This window comes from Phalacrocorax carbo, chromosome 2, assembly GCF_963921805.1.
Source record: "Phalacrocorax carbo chromosome 2, bPhaCar2.1, whole genome shotgun sequence".
Classification (NCBI taxonomy): Eukaryota; Metazoa; Chordata; class Aves; order Suliformes; family Phalacrocoracidae; genus Phalacrocorax; species Phalacrocorax carbo.
In genome coordinates this window covers 149,323,214-149,340,088 of record NC_087514.1, presented here as the reverse complement: position 1 = coordinate 149,340,088, position 16,875 = coordinate 149,323,214, and the positions used below count along the sequence as shown (strand labels likewise).

Here is a 16,875-nt window from a genome sequence, read left to right as displayed (position 1 = left end):
AAGAGCCCTAAAGTACAGTGGAATTTACTTATAGCCCTGAGGACAAGACTAACCATCTTCATATACTCTCATTTCAACACCTTCACTTTCCTGTTTCAGTTTCAAAAAGCTGAGCTGTTATTCAACACAAAAAATCTGATAGCTCTAAAGGATTAATCATGAAGTGCTTATTTCAGTCTCATGTCACCCATATAATGTAGTTTCCCAGTTTAATTTGAAAATATCAGTTAAATCAAGTGATATAAAACCACATTTCTACTGCTTGTTTTTTTCAGTCCACTCTCAAGTGGCACGATTCTGAAACCATCTTCAAGGAAAAAAAACTGTAAAACTTAAAGAACATACAGAAAGTATCTTTCTTCATTGTAATGGCTCCCTCTGCAGCCACTAATAATACTTTCAGTTTAAACAAAAAGAACTAGTTTATTGCTTTCAGCCTATTTCCAATACAGGATTGCCATTTTAACAGTAACATGGAAGCAGAGCAGCTACTCCAGGCATCCCATAAATAGGAGGGCGAGAAGAAGAATAGTATTCTTAGAATAAAAAGGAGAATATATTCACTTAAAAGGTTCAAGTCTGGGAGTGTGATGTTGACTGCATTACTGACTTCCATTTTTTCATCAAAATAAGGAATCTGTTTTCATCAGTTATACCTTTTCCCTTCTTCAAATTCTTATGTCGCATCTTAATCCACCGTATTTCTTTCTCTTTACATTCTACTCCCTTATCTCCTACTTAATCTACTTCTTGTTCCTCTAGCATCAGCTTTACTACCTCTTCTTTCTTCCTGTCATCATCCTTTATCCTTTTCCTACAACCTCCAAAGTGTACACAACATTGAAAGTTTCCCCGATGCCTTCAGTAATCCCTGTCACAGCCAGCTGCCACTTAAGAATCATTCTTGAACACTTGTGAAATAGGTGAAAGCAGAAGCATTTCCTGCCATATACCATTTAGATGAACACCAACTGCAAGAAAGTCCTGCCTATTCTTTGTAAGCACAGGAACCACGTTTACTGAAAGCAACAGAGTCAAAAATTGAGCTTTTAAAGCATTTGGGTTCATCAAGATCGTTATCATTTATCTGCAAATCATGTTTACTTTGGGAGATGTATGTGATATTGAATTAGGATGAGCCTCCTTTTGTTGCTTTGAAAGCGTGCTGAAATAAAAAGCAGATCAACAAGAAACCCAGCAAAGATAATGCAAGGTGCTATGTTTTCACAAACACATTTCATGGACTTACAGGCCGTGGGATCATATTTTGACACTGTGTGATATGCAGCGGTAGACAGAGACCTGTGTGGCTGTGCAGCTCCAGATCTGCAGCATTTCACACGGCATGACATGCTCTTTCCTTCCTACCCAGAGCTCATGCAATGGAAGCACACACCTCACAACCCTATACTGGGACTGCAAAAGATGAGGTCAAAAGGGCCACCTGAAACAGGAACAGCTCCTTGCACAGGTTTTGTGGGTTACTGTGCTCAAGAAAAACCCCAAGCCACATGCAGCACCACTGAAGCTAATGACGTATGCCTTTACAAACCAGACTAATGTTCTTCCTTACTCTTTGAGCATTAATCTACCTGGTGCTTTGTGGGTAGGAGTATTGCCTTTGTATTTTCCTTTGAAAAGATGGACCCTCTGTGATATCTACATATTTTGGCACATTCTGAAAACACAGAACCAACAATAACAATAAAAATAAAGTATGCTACTCCATTTTTTAAGTATCATTCATAGCATGTAGCTCAGCTAAAAGCATGTACTCAAAATAGATAGAAGTACACAGAATAGATTGAAGGTACATCTAAAGCACTTAGAACTACATAACTTTTACTGGTTACTATGTGGAAAAAAAAAGGAAAGGGAACAACAGTAAAAATAGAAGAAGCTAGGACTCCTGCTACTGAAAAGGAAAATAATCAGCTCCACTTCTGAAAGTTAAGAGGTAAACAAGGGGGAAGCAAAAGTAAAAGTAACAGTTTAGGTATACTTGTGACTTCTACCATATTCAACCACTTTCAAGATCACTTATGATAAAAAAAATTCATTGATAGCTAGCCTGATACATGACAGGCTGAAGCAGTTTATTTCACTATCACTTCAATGCAAATGATCTACCAAGATTACAAGAAAGACTACATAAATTCACTTACAATTAAATAAGCACAAACCAAGTAATTTAAGTAGCTTACGTGAACAGGATCCAAAATTTTGACTGCTGCTTTGCTGCCATTTTTCTTATTTAACACCTTGAAAACTTTTCCATATGTTCCTTTGCCAATAGTCTCAATTATTTCCCAGGTATCTGAAGGATCAGGAAAGCTATCAAATATTATTGTTTTCCCAGTCAACGGAAGCATCTCAAATGACCGCTCCTAGGAAAAAGAGATTTCAATGTTCACTCAATAAAGGGTTAATATCAGTTAGTTTCCTCCAAATGTGAAGAGAAATACACATTCCAGTCTCAACTACTATAAATGTTTTTGCATGTAGTGTGCATGCACTGAAAGCATAATGAACAAGGAACACTGCACTTAATACAGGTACGTTCAGTCAACACAGTATCAAACGAAGGGAAATTCAAACAATAATTTGAGCTAACTTCAGGCTTGAATGAAGTCAGTAGAAGCTTTCCCATGCACTTCAATGAAGCTATAATGTCACTCTGGGATTTTTTGAGGGGAATGGGAGTCAAGTTCATAAAATCCAGAAGAATTTGGCTCCATTACCAAGAATCAGCCAAGAAAAGAAAAAAACAAACCCACAAAACAAAACATGTTAAATAGTAGCATTAGGTTCATTCAAACTTTTACAGCAACCATTTGAATTTTTCTATAGATGTCATAAGGCCAAGTAGATCAAACTGGCAGATCTTTTCACATTATTATGTTTTTTTGACAGCCAAGCATTCACAATCATGGAAAATGTATTTACTGATGTACATTCCTTAACATCTGCTTTACATACTCTAAAGGAAACACCTTTTACAATGACAGAATTGTATCCATCACTAACTAGGTTACACCTGTGCCCTGGTCAATGACAGATATCATTCACTTATACCTGCTTTTATAGTGATCAACTATCCAGCAGCTACAGTGGTAAGACTAAAGCAGACACACACATAGCCCAACAAACAACAACAAAACAGAAACCCCACCTTTACCCATTGTTAAGAACAGCTGAAAACTCAGTAGAAATGTGTTAAAAACTACATTCTCATCTTCTTAATTGTAAAGCCAAGACCGAAAAAGAAAAGGGGCAGGGAAGAGGGCAGACTCAAGCCCTTACTACTAAGTAAGCAAGCAATAAATGAGTGAGCCAGCTACTGAGTGCTTAAGTCCTTCCTGAGCACAATATGCAGTAAACAAGCCAGGTTTGGAGAGTAATTTTCACCTACCCATTTTTTTAAATTTTTATATAATACTTTATAAATAGACTACGGTGTAATTATTCTTGGATTTTTTTTAATATCAACAGCACAAATCTACACACATAAAGCATTTTATATGGTGTTACTCTAGTGACTGTGATACGATACCACTTTTTTTGATAATGAAGAAAATGGCTTCAGTTTCAGTTTCATCCATGGCTTCCAGCATACTAGCCATAATTTCTTTATTCATCTGCTTATTCACATAACCATGTATATCCCACTACACATGCAGCACGTATATCTACTACACATATACTATGTATACTAACTAGAAGAAACCAAAATGGACTCCCATAAAAATATTTTTTCTACCAGTTCTTTCAATTCTCTGACATGCATACTGGCATGTCACGTGTATTCAGACTAATTTTCTACTGGATAATACAAGCTTGTCTGGGGAACACAGGGCTCAGGATTCTTCCCACCGTTCTGCTCTGGGTTGATTAGCTCACTGATGGCTGAGACAACAGGGTTTTCTTCTCTCCTTCCCCTCCCCATTTTTATTTTAATATATACTTGACTATTACCAACTTCTATACTCATTCATGCAGCAAAGTGGTGAAATATCATCTTAACATTGGGAAACCTGCAGCAGTCTGTTGCATACCGAGGACTGCAACCAGTGCTGGCCCAGCACCTTGATTTCAAGAGCTGTGGGAACAAAATGACCCAATTTTACCTGCTACAATGAAATCTCCCTTAACACAAATCCAGGTTAAGGTCAAAGTAAAGATAGAGGATCAAGATCTGGGGACATATAGCTGTACTGCATAAATCCTCAAATTTCCATTCCAGATCCAAAATTCACTTTTTCCTTCTGTCCAACCCTCCCCCTGTGATTCATACAGACACAGCTCAGCTGGGACATTGACTGAAGTATCTTCCTAAGGCATTACCTTTCTGCCTCATGCCTAGTATTTAAGCCCCAGGAGCTTCACCACTTCCAGGCAAAGCCATCTCTTCCCCAGAAAATGGACACAAACAAGCTATAACATTTTTTTGGAACTGTCTTTTTGTTTTGCCTATAAAATAGCACTCAAATACAACAGTTCTGTTTTTTTCTAAATCACTTTTATGTATATATAAATGCTTTGTAATTAGCTCATAATTGGGACTACATAAAATAATAACCAAATTAGGGATGATAAAGGGATTAGGATTCATAACCCCAATCCTTGCTTTGAGGGATTTAACAATGATGGATTTCAAAATTTCTCTATCTGAGCTTTAGTTTTTTGGAATTGAGGATAATTATTTGTTTGAAGTTTTACTGGATACTCAATCCATAACTAGTGATTTTTTGGAAGAAAAAAAAAATAGAGAGCTATCAATGGGTGCCTTCATAAGAACTGAGATATCACAGAATGGTTTAGGTTGGAAGGGACCTTTAGAGGTCATCTAGTCCAACCCCCCTGCAGTGAGCAGGGACATCTTCAATTAAATCAGGTTGCTCAGAGCCCTGTCCTACCTGACCTTGAATGCTTCCAGGGATGGGGCATCTACCACCTTCCTGGGCAACCTGTGCCAGTGTTTCACTACCCTCATAGTAAAAATTTTTTTCCTTATATCCAGTCTAAATCTACCCTCCTTTAGTTTAAAACCATTACACCTTGTCCTGTCACAACAGGCCCTGATAAAGAGGTTGCCCCAATCCCTCCTGTAGTCCCCCTTTAAGTACTGGAAGGCCACAATAAGGTTTCCCGTAGCCTTCTCTTCTCCAGGCTGAACAACACCAACTCTCTCAGCCTGTCTTCATAGAAGAGGTGCTCCAGCCCTCGGATCATTTTTGTGGCCCTCCTCTGGACCTGCTCCAACAGGTCCATGTCCGTTGTGTGTTGGGGGCTGCAGAGCTGGATGCAGCACTCCAGGTGGGCTCTCAGCAGAGTAGAGGGGCAGAGTCACCTCCCTCGCCCTGCTGGCCACGCTGCTTTTGATGCAGCCCAGGCTACAGTTAGCTTTCTGGGCTGCAAGCAAGCACACATTGCTTGCTCATGTCCAGCTTTTCGTTCACCAGTACCCCCAAGTCCTTCTCCACACGGCTGCTCTCAATCCCTTCATCCCCCAGCCTGTATCAATACATTGGGTTGCCCCGACCCAGGTGCAGGACTCTGCACTTGGTCTTGTTGAACCTCGTGAGGTTCACATGGGCCCACTTCTTGAGCTTGTCCAGGTGCCTCTGGATGACATCCCATCCCTCAGGCGTGTCAACTGCACTGCCCAGCTTGGTGTCATCTGCAAACTTGCTGAGGGTGCACTCGATCCCATTGTCTATGTCACTGATGAAGATATTAAATAGTACCAATCCCAGTATGGACCCCTGAGGGACACCACTCATCACTGGGCTCCATCTGGACATTGAGCCATTGACCACTACCCTCTGGATGCAATCATCTAGCCAGTTCCTTATCCACCGAACAGTCCACCTATCAAATCCGTATCTCTCCACTTTAGAGAGAAGGATGCTATGGGGGACCATGTCAAAGGCCTTACAGAAGTCCAGATAGACGACATCTGTAGCTCTTCCCTTGTCCACTGATGTAGTCACTCTATCATAGAAGGCCACTAGGTTGGTCAGGGAGGACCTGCCCTTGGTGAAGTCATGCTGGCTGCCTTTATCACCTCCCTGTCCTCTATGTGCCTTAGTGTAGCTTCAGGGAGGATCTGTTCCATGACCTTCCAAGGCGCAGAGGTGAGGCTGACAGGACGGTAGTTCCCCAGGTCCTCCCTTCTACCCTTTTTAAAGATGGGCACAATGTTCCCCTTTTTCCAGTCCCTAGGGACTTCACCTGACTGCCACGACTTTTCAAATATCGTGGAGAATGGCTTAGCGACTACATCAGCCAATTCTCTCAGGACTCTGGGATGGATCTTATCAGCTCCCATAGACTTGTAGATATCCAGGTTCCTCAGGTGGTCACAAACCTGATATTCCCTTACAGTGTGAGGGGCTTTATCCCCCTGGTCTCCATTCTGCCGTCCACCAGCTTAGGAGGGGTGAGGAGAGAGTTTACGAGTGAAGACTGAGGCAAAAGAAGTTGTTGAGTACCTCAGCCTTCTCCTCATCTGTTGATACTAGACCTCCATTCTTGTTCGTCAGGGCGGGTATGCTTTCTTTGACTTTCCTTTTCTGGTTGATGTACCTGTAGAAGCCTTTCTTGTTATCCTTTGCATCCCCTGCCAAATTCAGCTCCAGCCACGCCTTGGCCCTCCGGACCCCCTCCCTACACAACCGGGCAGTGTCCCTATGCTCTTCCCAGGATACCTGTCCCTGCTTCCACTGCCTGTGCAATTCCCTCTTGCTCTTCAGTTTGACCAACATGCCTTGACTGAGCCATGCTGGTCTCTTCCCTTCCTTGCCTGATTTCTTACACCTGGGAACTGAGAGCTCTTATGCTGTATGGAACGCGTCCTTAAAGATCTGCCCAGCTCTCTTCTGTTCCCTTGTCCCTGAGGACCGTTTCCAAGGGGGTCCTGCTGACTAACTCCTTGAAGAGCTGGAAGTCTGCTTTCGTAAAATTTAGGGTCCTGACTATACTCCTAGTTTTTCCTGAATCCCTCAGGATAAAATACGTTCAAATCATACTGGAGCTTGTCTCTACATAAAAATTATTTTCTACATAATATGTAGTTTTCCATCAAAATCTAGGGCCTGCTATGTGCCACATTACAAGAATACACAGTTAGCCTCTGACCCAGGCAGCTTACAGTAGGATATACACAGAAGTTGAAGACAGGAAGACTCATTTCTTCCCCTTCAAAGACAAGTACTTAAGATGCAGGAATGCAAAGACCAGCTTCACATTCGTAGCCCATACCAGAACCGGGCAGGGAACTCTGAGACCTTGAAACTCCAAGTATACCCTCAAGCAAAGGTTCACCCCTCTGTGCAGAGGTTTTACAGCAAGTAGGACAATCTAAGAAAAACCATGTACATCAAAACCCACAGCTTCAGACAGCCTCCCAGACTTAATTAACTTCCTAAATATTAACAGAACACAGCTGAAATTCATTGACTCCCAGTATAAATTGCTTATTTGTCTGCAAAGACTGGTACAAGGAGAACTGTTAAAGGGCTGAGGAAACCTGATCCTGCAGGTGTTATTTGGCTACCAGAGAAGCGTGCTAAAGACACTATCATATGCTTGCATTTTCCTCTGCAAATCACACCAGCTGCACATCATCTTGTCTTAAGAAAAGTCACCACATACTTAACAATAATGCATTCAATAGCTGTCATACTTATTTCAAAAATTTAAGAGTACTATTTCAGAAGAATTATTCACCCTAATGCTTTGTCTTTTGATTTACAGCTTCAAAATCATAACTTGAATTAGTTATATTAAACATCATATTTCCTCACTTCCACCATGTTTAAGAACAAGCCCCTGCAGAAAAATTGTTGAGCTTCCACTTCTGTTATTAAAAATACATTAAATGGAATAAATTCAAGTATTCTGTCCTGGGTGATGAAAAATGTTTTATTATATCTCACTTTAGTTGAGAAAGCTGATAATAATTTAACCTCATATTTCAGCAATAAATTGGACTGTCTCTGGAATACGTCTGAATGCCCAAACAACTGGGTAATTTATCATACCCCTCACCATTAAAGATTTACTTTAAAAAACACAACTTACAACTTGATCCAAACTTCTGAGCTAGGAATGCACCCTTGAACCTCTACAAAAACCCTTTAAGATACTTCTGGTGTGCTTAGCATGATTGTTGACTCAACTGCTGCTCAGATTTTGGCTACCCCAGCTCCTGCTAAGGCTGATGTATGCTGGGAGCAGTGCCCTTAGGTCAAAGCAAGAGCACTGGGTAGGCAGGACAGGTGGCTAGAAAGAACAAAAGGGCCATTATGCACTATTATCACCTGCAAATTGCTGTCTCCTGCAGCCATTATCTTTTGTGTGGCAGTCTCCTCAGAATCTGCTAACTTATGGAAATGGTATAGGCCAAACCTCCAAGCTGGAAGGTATAAATACCAGTTTACAAAAAAAAAAAAAAGTTTTTGAAGTGGATCCAGTGGCAGTTGGACTGCTGAGGCTTTTCTGCTTCCCGGTGTGATACAGGTGATGCTTGCACTGTGATGGAGGAGGAAGAATGAGCACTCTCACACCTGGCTGGATAAATAAGTTGTTGGGCTTTTTTTCCCTGGCTCATAGGTGCCCAAATTAAGAGTTATGGGTTCTAAGTTATGAAGCCTTATGACTTGAACGGTGAATAAGTGAATTCACAGGATAGACTAGTCCGGGCAAAAGGGGGCTGAGCTCCTGTTTGTTGTGTTTGTTTCTTGTATTTCATTTCTTAATGAGCTCATGAACTAAAGTTTATATTGTAGAGTATGTCGTTCTGTAAATTTGAGGCAGCCAAATGGACTGTGACACTTAGTGATTAAATGCAGGGTATTTCAGGTGGAAAAAAATAATTTTAGAGTTCCAAGAGAACAAGCCAATATGGCTGGGTTTTTTGGTTTGTGGGTTGGTTTTGTTGGTTTGGGTTTTTTTCCCCTCTAAGAAGGGATCTGGTGTCAGTGATCTGGCTATCACAGTTATAAGAAAAAATTGGGTGAGATTTCTTATGAGCCAGCCCTATGTGATTTTTCACTTCCTAGGTCAGTCACATCAAACATACACACCCTATATGCAGCAGACCTCAGGACGTGTACTAGAGATATCCAGAGATGCCCTGTTCAGCATCGATGCTGGCAGATTACTGCATTCTCCATTATTTTCATTATCTAGCTAGTCTGGAGAGGGAAGGGAAGGGGCAGCTTCATGAAGAACATAGTATAACTCCTGTTAACTGACTGCTGCAAAGTCAATTCAGTGAAGCGCATCTATCACACATTTAAGACACATACCAATTGCACTGTTGAGGGCTTTATGGTCAAGGCCGCAGAGCATTACAGAAGAGTGAGTCAAGTGGGAATAAGCAATAGGTTTTGCTTCTGCAGGCTAGGTTGCAAGCACAATAGAGCCTGAATGTCACATATAATATTACATGTTAATCCAATATTTTTACTACTGTTTCATATCACCTAAGTTTGCAACTTCTAAACCTTCCCCCACAATAGTTTCTGAATGGACCTCCATCTCACTTGGATGAAAGCATATCCATTTTGTCCATATGGAGCTGATAAAACAAAAGAATCACCTTGCCTTCTGTCATTCATCCTTCTCCATAAAGGGAGCTTACGTGACTAGCAAAGCAGATACCTGTTCATATATGACTAAAGTGAATCCAGCCTTTAGGTTTCCATCAGCATCTTGTCTCCTAGCTACCACACAGTCTTCTGGTCTTGAAATTAAGAACCAGGACCTCATTGATTCAGCTCAAAATGTACCTATGAGGTCTTCTTTTGTCTATTTTATTTGTCCATATCACTCCCCCTTCCCATTGCAACACTACTTGTGTTTAACCAGACAGCTCCTGCACATACCCTTACCCTGCAATTTGCCAGACATATTATGTGTCACAGGAGGTGGATGTCAGGAGCCAGCAACACTAGCTTACATTGCCTACTGTGTCTGTTACCTCTGTGGAAGTGACACGTGTACTCCTTCAGATTCTGAAACTTAAACCTCTTTCCTAATGGATGCCAGAAAAATAATCACCCTAATAAAAAAAAAAAAAAAATGAAATTGCAATGTTCATGCAGAGACTGCCGAGGCTTGTTATATCAAAGAAAAAAACCCTTCTCACCTCACTTTTTGCCGTCTGATTCCTTTATCCAATATACAGTTTATAAGGTCTTTGGTCTGGTACTGATCACAAGGCACAGTGGGGCCTTGAAATACCTAATGCAATAGCAGCATAAAATCCCACAACACATTTCCTCTTATTTCATTAGTTAATGCCACACTGACAGGTACTTAATAAGAAAGTTAAAGGTTGCTGCTTCATGGAATTCCTAAGACAAGCCAAGAGCACGAGGCTATGAGATGCCATTTATACTAACAACTAGCACTTTCTGGATAAGTGTCCAAATAATTTGATTGTTCATCCACGAACATGGATCGCAGCTCAGACCCTGAGCTAGTATAAACGTAGCTGTAATGAGCCATTTACGCAGCATAGTATCCCACCCATCATTCAAAGAACAAGTTTTGCTCTTGAAATTCCAATACCATTCCCATTTAATTCTGGGGGATATTTGGCCTCTGATTTTGATGATGATACAGCCTATATCTGAATGAGAACTATAGTAAAATCTAAGCTCAGTGTGAGCAGAATATCTAGTTTGGCAACTAGTTAAAAACAAGTGTTTAGGACACAACCTTTTTTTTTTACTTCATTTGTCAAAGCCTGAATACATTCAACATTATAATTTCACTCTAAAATAACAACAAAAAATTTTCCATGATTAGATAATTTTTATACTATCCATGTGTCTATCTGAATTATCCTCTTTGTACATCAGTTTGCTTACTACTTTCCACTCTAGACATCCGCCAGTGTTTTCCTAGAACTGAACAGTTGTCTTTCCCATCTGCAAGAAACTTTCCACAAGGGAAAAAAAAAACCCAACCTCTTTTGCCCCAGCTATGGTAGATGAAGAATAAAAACCAACAACCTTCTCTAACAGTCAGTCCACTTCTTTCACTGTTGTGTGCTTACACTAGTAAGAAAGACACCTGGGATTCACCTAACTTGATAAGTGTACAACATACTTACTGCAACCTAAGCTAGATACTATAATCCCATTTTAGTCAGTCAAAGCAATCAAATATTGATTTACCTGACCTGGTTAGCGTCTACCTTAGCATAAGAAGACTAGCTCTCCAGACTCTATTGATTATACCGGCTACGTTTCCATTGACTACAACAGGAACCCAGTTATACAGCTTCAGATGTAGATATGTAAGGTGAAATGAATCCTATCCTACTTAACTGCTGGAAACAGGGTTATAGCTCGACAACTGACAAAATGAGTACCGGCTCCATGCTACAGTCAGGGAAACTGCAAGCTAGCCACATCTCATCACCTGAAAGTTGGCAGGCAGCTTGGACATTGTCTGATGATGCAAGAAAAGACAGGAACCGTGCAATGACATTGCCAAGCAAACTTTGAACCTGACATCAAACCCTAAACGAATGTAAATGCAGAAACAGATGGTTACTTTAAAGCATTTGGAGGCAAGAAGTGGCGATAAATCTAGCTCAATCTCAGACAATGTATTCCCTGGGCACAATTCAAAGTATATACATTAATCATAGGGCTGCTCAGGGAAAAAATTGATGCATTTTTGAGGCCACTTTTTAGTGTTCACTCTCTGAAGGGCAGGATAACTGCTGCTTCTGTTCCTAAAAACACTCTTCCTCTTTGCTGACTGTTATCCACCACCAACTTTCCCAACAAAGCAAGACAGTTTTCAGAGAAATTTGATGCCTTTGGACTCCTTGACCTTTGTAAAACAACTACATTCAGAGATAAACAGTACTGTGTGGTATCAGTACCTGATTTATGTATTGATAAATGCATATTGGGTGTCCACACTGACTTTCATCTGCTGATTATTATTCAGCTGATCTTGACATTTCACCTTGCTGCTGACTGAACTGGCCAGCCCCACTCATGGGAGGTCCAGCTCTTCACTCTCTGAACATTCTCAGAGGCACTGCTGGAAGAGATCTACACCAGTGTTAGGTTCCACCTTGGTTCTCTTCCATTCCTTCCCATGCCCTGCAACAGTGAAAGTCCTACTGCATGCTAAGGTTTAGTTCTCAAAAAAACCCTCTTCTGATGAAATTTCCTAAGCAACAATTTACAGAATCAGCTAGGCCTGTAAGCATTCAATTTAATCTCATGCACAGGGGATGCCCACTCGATGACAATCCTTCAGAGCTCAAACATGACATCAGTACAAGATCCCAAGTTATTGAAGCCAACCTTTAGTTATAGGAAGACAGTATGAAAAGAACATGGAAACTAAATGCTACTTTCAGTTATCATAGTCAATTCTAAAAGCCCTGATATTTTGAGAACAAATGAGAGCTAAAGATTTTTGTGGCAATTGTCATCCAACAGAGAATATGTATGCAGGGGCATTACAATCATGAAAACAAGATTAATAACAGAAGAGGGAATGGTGTCATTATGAAATTGTAGCTGGACCTTGTGCCACCAGAAGTAATGAACGGACATTAGCAATCCATGAACTGAATCATACCTAGCTCATTTTGTGGCTCCCAGAAGAGAGGCGCTGTAAGCGATGAGAATAATTTTTCAATGACTACACACTAGATCAATATATTAGCAAAGAACTTCGCTTTCAAAGCTAAAGCACCACTTAATTTTCCTATTTTCACACAGTAAAACTTTACAAGGCCATAAAATCAATACGGTGCGATCTCGCTTGCTCCCTATTTCTCAGAACTTCTAACAACCGCAAAATGGCAACTCAAAATTAATTTAGCAGCTTTCGCAGGGCTTGAAATAAAGGTAATACAGTCTTTTGGTAGCAAGATAAGGAAGGCATTACTGACAAATTTACCAGCATTGAATGTTAACAGGCAAGAAGTAACTGGGTACGGGTGTGTAACTGGGACGTTGCGGGCACATCCCGGCTTCACACGAGCCGCGCGAGGCCCACGGTCACGCCCCAGGCCCGCACGCACCCGGGCGGGCAGCCTCGGCGCCCTGACTGGCTCCACCACAAGCACGAAGCCGTCCAGACACCGCTCCTCAACGCTCCACATGCTTTTCTTACCCAGAAACTCACTCACAGGAGAACAAACAAAGCGTAGAAACAAGAAGGACTGACCCAGGGGCCCACACGAAAGAGCCCGAGGGCAAGCGCCCGTCCCCTCCCGGCGGCGGGAGGCACCGTCCCGCCCTGCCGCGCCGCGCCTTCCCCCAGGGCCGGTCCGCCATGTCGGGGGGGGCGGGCCGCTGCGGAGCCCCTTGGTGGGGCGGGACCGCCGGGCAGCGCGGCTCCCGGGGGAGCGGGCGTAGCCTGGGGAGCCGCCGGTCAGCCACCGGCCCCGGGTCCTCCCCTCTTGCCCTGCCCGCCGCTGCCGGGCTGGGGATTACCCGCGGCGAAACCTCCGGTCCACGCAGAGCCAGCCCCGCCACCTCCGACGGCCGTGCCTCGGATTCGCCTTCCTCCTCCGGACGGCCCCGGCCCGGCCGCAGTCACGCCTTGGGGTCAGCGGCGGATGAGCGGTTTGCCCCGCTAATCCCCCGCAAGCGCCGGCAAAGCCGCGAGCGCTCGGCCCGCCCCGGGCAGGGGGCGGCGGGGGTCGCCGGGGCGGCCCAGCTCCCCTCCCCTCCCCTCCCGGCGGGGAAGCGGGCGGCTGCTGAGCCGCCTGGGACCCCAGGCCGGCCGCGTCCGGAGCGGGGGCACGGCTTCCGGGACTGATCCACCCCAAGCGGGGATTGCACCGCACCTGTCGGCCAGGGAGCACCGCGGGAGGCTGCGGGCCTGTCGGGAAAGCTGCGAGTGGCGGCCCCGGGGCTGCCCGCGGCCGCGCTCTCCGGCATAAACCTAATGGACTTACCTGGTCTGCTAAAAATAATCGAGATCTGGTGCGTGCACAGAGCTCACGTTATTACCTGTTGTAGAGAGGTCACTAGGCAGCAGCAGCACAACATAAATATAACACATAGTAGTAGGGTGAAGTTGTAAAACAAAGTACTCAAAAATTGGGAAATGGATGAATTTTATCAGCAGAGCTCCTGTGTGTTACGTGAGCCAGTCCTCACGCTTGTCAGGTTTCCTTTTTAGAACCCCTGCCACATCCACTGCAAAGAAGTGGCAACAGGGAATATGTACCTCCATCAGAGACTTCTGCTGTTGCGTTGAGTTTGTCTCCTATTTTTCTAGTAATATTTGAACCTGGTTTTTGTTTTCAGGCAGGTCTGACAGCAGGGGAGTTGTTTCAGAGCTGTCTGTTTTTGGTGTCTTTCACAAAAGCGGAGTAGAGACCAGGTAGTTCATGGATAGCCTTTCTGTGTGAATATATCCATGATGGGAAAGGCTGCTTATCCCATCCCAGACATCAAAGAAATCACATGGACAAGAAGCCTTATAAAATTCCTCACTGTGTGAAAATTGTCAATAGAAACTATTATATTCTTAAACCCCAAAGCTAAACAGTCATGAGCAAGATATTTGTAAGGACAAAAGGCTTCCTTAATTCCCTTCGTCAAAACAGTACTTCTTTACTGCACAAAAATTGTTAACATTTTTAGACTGCGCATAGTGTTACGCACAAAGGAATTTATAAGGGAAAGTTTAAGGTGACATGTAGTCTTTATTAACTCCTTTCATTGCTGGCTGCTCCGTCCCTTTATAACCTCTCCTCCTCCCCTTGTTGGGACCCTATAAAAATGAGCTTCCTGGTTTTATAATCCCATTTTCCAAACTGGGGTTGGAAGCACTGGTGGAACAGGGTCTCAGCTGTAAAAACATACATATCTTTTAGGCTTGAGTTGCTACATGAGCAGCATTTGTTGAAAGCTTGTCCTTCCCGCCTCCCCCCCTCCCCAGCCCAAGCAAAGCTCTCATTGATTGTAGTTGTGCTGATGAGTACCTAGTACCCACTGCCTTTAGCCTGTGTGTCTGGCTGGATGGCAGGTCACATGCAGAAACATGACAGTCTAATCCTCTGATCATGGAGGAGCTTGACCAGAGTGCACCATGAAAAAAAGGCTACAAGCCTCTCAGTGTAAAGCTAGGTGCAGAAAGGGGATGGTGCACACTCACACCTCTCCTACCTGACAGAGCTGGTGTTGCATCTGAGGCCTGGAGCAATGAGCTGTGAAGTGCTTAGACACAGTCTTAGGAGTTAGAAAAGAGAATAACTTCAGCCATCGGTTCATATGTCCCCTTCCACTCCTAGCAGTGCTGTCAGAAAACAAAGCCACTGCTGCCTACTTTGTCTGCTTCTTGATATCTGTGTGCCGAAGTCACTGTCCCTTAGCTCTGAAGGCCTGAAATTCCCTGTAAGCACTCCCTGTGAGCACTCCTTCTTCTGTCAAAGGGGCCTCAAAGGCAAAAATCCATGATGTGACTCAGGTAACTGAGTCCATATGGAGTGAAGTGTTGTACACGCTTCGGTCTTCTACATTAATTAATTACTCAGGTGAACTGTTCTGTGAAACTCACAAAAACTGGTATATGTTTAATTTAGATGATCCTGAATGATGTGTAATGATGGCCTGTTGCTGCAGAAAGGATCCTATTCACAAGTAAGCCTCTGAGGCCTCTAAATGTAGGCACTGTTCAAACAAACAACGAGTTTCAGCCCTTACTGGATGACAATCTATGTGTCAGACACCGATCATGCTGGAAAACTTAGGTGTGAGGGAGTGACATTCAGTGTCATGCAGCATGTCACTTCTCCTTTCGTTTTATTTCACTCCTTCATGTTCTTCTTTCTCTATCTCAACACGCCTTGCCTTTTGCCCCTCTTTTCCCCAAATATTTATGGCTTTGCCTTTCTCTAGGAAGCCTTCCAGATGAGATTTCAAAGTTTCTGAGTGAGTGTGGATACCTGATGCCTCTTCCCCCAAATAAATTTGAAATAATTAAGGGCAAGTGTTATGTATTGACAATATCTAGATATATATTAACAGAAAAAATTAAGTGTGATCATCTCCAGCTGTGCCTGGTCTGAGGTTAAGTTGTGCTTAGCACCATGAGACAGCATCTATACTACACTATCTTTTTAACAGGTTGCAATTAGACTGTCTCCTTGCCTTCAACATAGTTTTTAACTTCATTAGAAATATTGTGCATGTAAGTCTGAAAACTCTTTAAATTACTGTGTGAGAAATGTGAAAGCAGTGTGAACAGACACCCTTTCAGAGCATCCTCAACATTAGATCACACTTATTCTTCATTGTAATATAATTGTAATATAATGGACCAGAAGCATACATAAGTAGAATGGACCTCTTTTACTTCAAAACTGATAAACACAGACTTTCATGTTCCTAGAAGCTTCTAATGACAAAAAGAAAAAAAAATGCTCTTGTGATTAAGGCATGAAATTAAGACTATAATTTATTTAATAAATAATTTCTTGTATTGTGAAAGTCCTTACTACATCCAAATAAAGTCAAGATCCTGCTGTGCTGGACACTGTGGACCCCCCTACAAAAGGAGGTCCTCCTGCTGTTGGGTGGAGCTCAGCCATGGAGGACTTGTGGGACCTAAGGCACATGTTCCCTCTTTTCATCCATTGTCTTTTCTTTATAGTTGAGCTTCTAATACTATTCTACCCATGAGGAGGTCTTTGATGGCTAATTATGTACCTGTGTAAATAACAAGTGATGCACAAAAAGATCAGCAGGTACATAAATAATAACTTAAGAAAATATACAAGCACATTTAACTAGCAGAAGAGAGACCACCACTACAAGAATTAAAGAACTTACCTCTCTGGGGAACTGCTTTTTGACCTCTCTGGCTGCT

At 42.7% G+C, this 16,875-nt stretch overlaps 1 protein-coding gene across 6 annotated transcripts in view; it reads right to left on the bottom strand.

Moving 5' to 3' along the window:
• MYO3A (myosin IIIA) overlaps nucleotides 1-13,521 on the bottom strand; it is a 127,692-nt gene extending 114,171 nt beyond the window's left edge. For 5 of the 6 annotated variants that reach the window (XM_064444827.1, XM_064444822.1, XM_064444824.1 and 2 more), the window contains exons 1-2: nucleotides 13,488-13,521; nucleotides 2,205-2,387 (exon numbers count right to left, since the gene is read on the bottom strand). In XM_064444827.1, the coding sequence (XP_064300897.1) occupies nucleotides 2,205-2,372 (168 nt within the window). In that variant the 5' untranslated portion in view covers nucleotides 2,373-2,387; nucleotides 13,488-13,521. Of the gene's footprint in view, nucleotides 1-2,204; nucleotides 2,388-13,218; nucleotides 13,295-13,487 lie in introns of those variants that run through there. The other variant, XM_064444823.1, reaches the window with a different exon arrangement.
• Nucleotides 13,522-16,875: the final 3,354 nt, after the last annotated feature.